The following is a 1,804-nucleotide window of genomic DNA, read 5'->3' as shown; positions in this document are numbered from 1 at the left end:
CAGAACCAGACCTGAACCAGAACCAGAACCAGACCTGAACCAGAATCTGGACCAGACCAGAACCAGACCTGAACCTGAACCAGACCTAGACCCAGACCGGAACCAGAACCAGAACCAGACTTGAACCAGAATCTGAACCAGACCAGACCAGAACCAGACCTGAACCTGAACCAGACCCAGACCGGAACCTGAACCAGACCCAGAACCAGAACCAGAACCAGACTTGAACCAGAATCTGAACCAGACCTGAACCAGACCCAGACCCAGACCCAGAACCAGAACCTGAACCAGACCAGACCAGAACCAGACCCAGAAAAGAACCAGACCTGAACCAGAACCCGTCTTCCCTCCTGAAGTCTGTTTCTCTCCGGAACATTTTCTCCAGATAAATGTTCCGTTTTCACCGAATAAGTCAGAAAAAAACTCCGAACCGTGAGAAGAATGACTGAACTGGGTCAAATTATTTGTCTGCAGCAGAACCGTCAGAATGGACCGCGGAACCTCCGAACTCCTGCTGAGGTTCTCCCAGTAAACCCAGCCTGATCCGAACCGGAACACCAGCTGTTCCTGCACCTGCGGCTCAGCCGTCACCGCAGACGCGCCCAGAGCCCCGCAGGAAGCCCGGACCGACCCGACGCTTCCCGCAGATCACCGCAGCAGACCGGCGTGGTTCGGGAAGTTCCTCCGTGGAAAAACACGAAGCAGAACCAGAACCGAGCCGGTCCCTCTGGATGAAAACCAGCGGCAGGAAAACCTTTTACTCTGACTTCACCGACCCGCGCAGATCAGAACTTTGTTCTTGGTGCAGGCCGGTCCAGGTTCCCCTGCGCCCGGTGAGAGTCCGCGGCCCCCGGGTCTTACCTCTGATGTAGGCGGACTTGGCTTCATCCAGCAGGCTGGACGCGGAGACCCCCATGCTGCTGCTGCTGCTGCTGCCGCCGGATCCACAGGTAGACTCGGACCGCAGGTGCGAAATGGATCAGCGGCTCTGCGGAGAGGAAGAGGAGGGCGGCTCCTCCTCTTCCTCCTCCTCCTGGAGGATCGTTCAGGGACGCAGAAAACTAGTTTTCCTTTTCAACCCTGCAGGTTCCTGATGGTCACCGCAGGAAATAAAATTCAACAACCAGAAACAAAGATTATAATCCCGGAATATAAAATAATCCAGCTCAGCCTTCATCATCCTCCTTAAATCCAGAAGTTTGCATACAGGAGGCTTTGAACCGTTTGGGAATTCCCAGCTGATGATGTCATAGGTTTGAAAGCTTGTGATTGGTTAGTTTACTATGTTAGTCAAACGGAGGAACAGCTGAAACTCTTACGTGTTTCTGACACGATCATTTTACTGGACGATAAATTGTCCAGTAATTATTGTGATAAGCGATAATATTGTTAAACATTTTAAATTAATCTGCTAATTTAAAACTACGGAACATCATAAACTGAATCTGTACATAAATAAAAACCCTGCAGAGAAACAAACAGCAGGTTCACTAACAGGCAGGTTGCATTGTGGGAAATGTAGGCTCTCAGGTCTCCTCAGGTTTTAACCCTTTCCTCTGATCTCATTTTCAAAAGATAAATTCTGCATCCAAACATTTTTCCCAATTATTGTTGTTGATGAAAGTCCTAATATTTACCTGCAAATAAAAATATGTCATATCTGCACATTAAAAATCACTCAACAGGCAAAATTCATTTATTTGAAGCCATTTTTTATTTTAATGCTGGAGAAGAAATCGGTTTGCTCAGAATTTTATTATTTTTGGTTCTTGACTGAAATATAAAACTACGGAGCCTCCAGGGG

At 48.3% G+C, this 1,804-nt stretch overlaps 1 protein-coding gene across 1 annotated transcript in view; it reads right to left on the bottom strand.

Annotated features, from left to right (window-relative positions):
• Positions 1-1,794, bottom strand: part of niban1a (niban apoptosis regulator 1a) — a 24,201-nt gene extending 22,407 nt beyond the window's left edge. Inside the window, exon 1 of the mRNA XM_008406414.2 lies at positions 862-1,794. Within this exon, the coding sequence (XP_008404636.1) occupies positions 862-916 (55 nt within the window). The 5' untranslated portion in view covers positions 917-1,794. The remainder of the gene's footprint in view (positions 1-861) is intronic.
• Positions 1,795-1,804: the final 10 nt, after the last annotated feature.

Source organism: Poecilia reticulata, linkage group LG4 (assembly GCF_000633615.1).
Source record: "Poecilia reticulata strain Guanapo linkage group LG4, Guppy_female_1.0+MT, whole genome shotgun sequence".
Classification (NCBI taxonomy): domain Eukaryota; kingdom Metazoa; phylum Chordata; class Actinopteri; order Cyprinodontiformes; family Poeciliidae; genus Poecilia; species Poecilia reticulata.
This window is presented reverse-complemented; position numbering and strand designations above follow the sequence as displayed.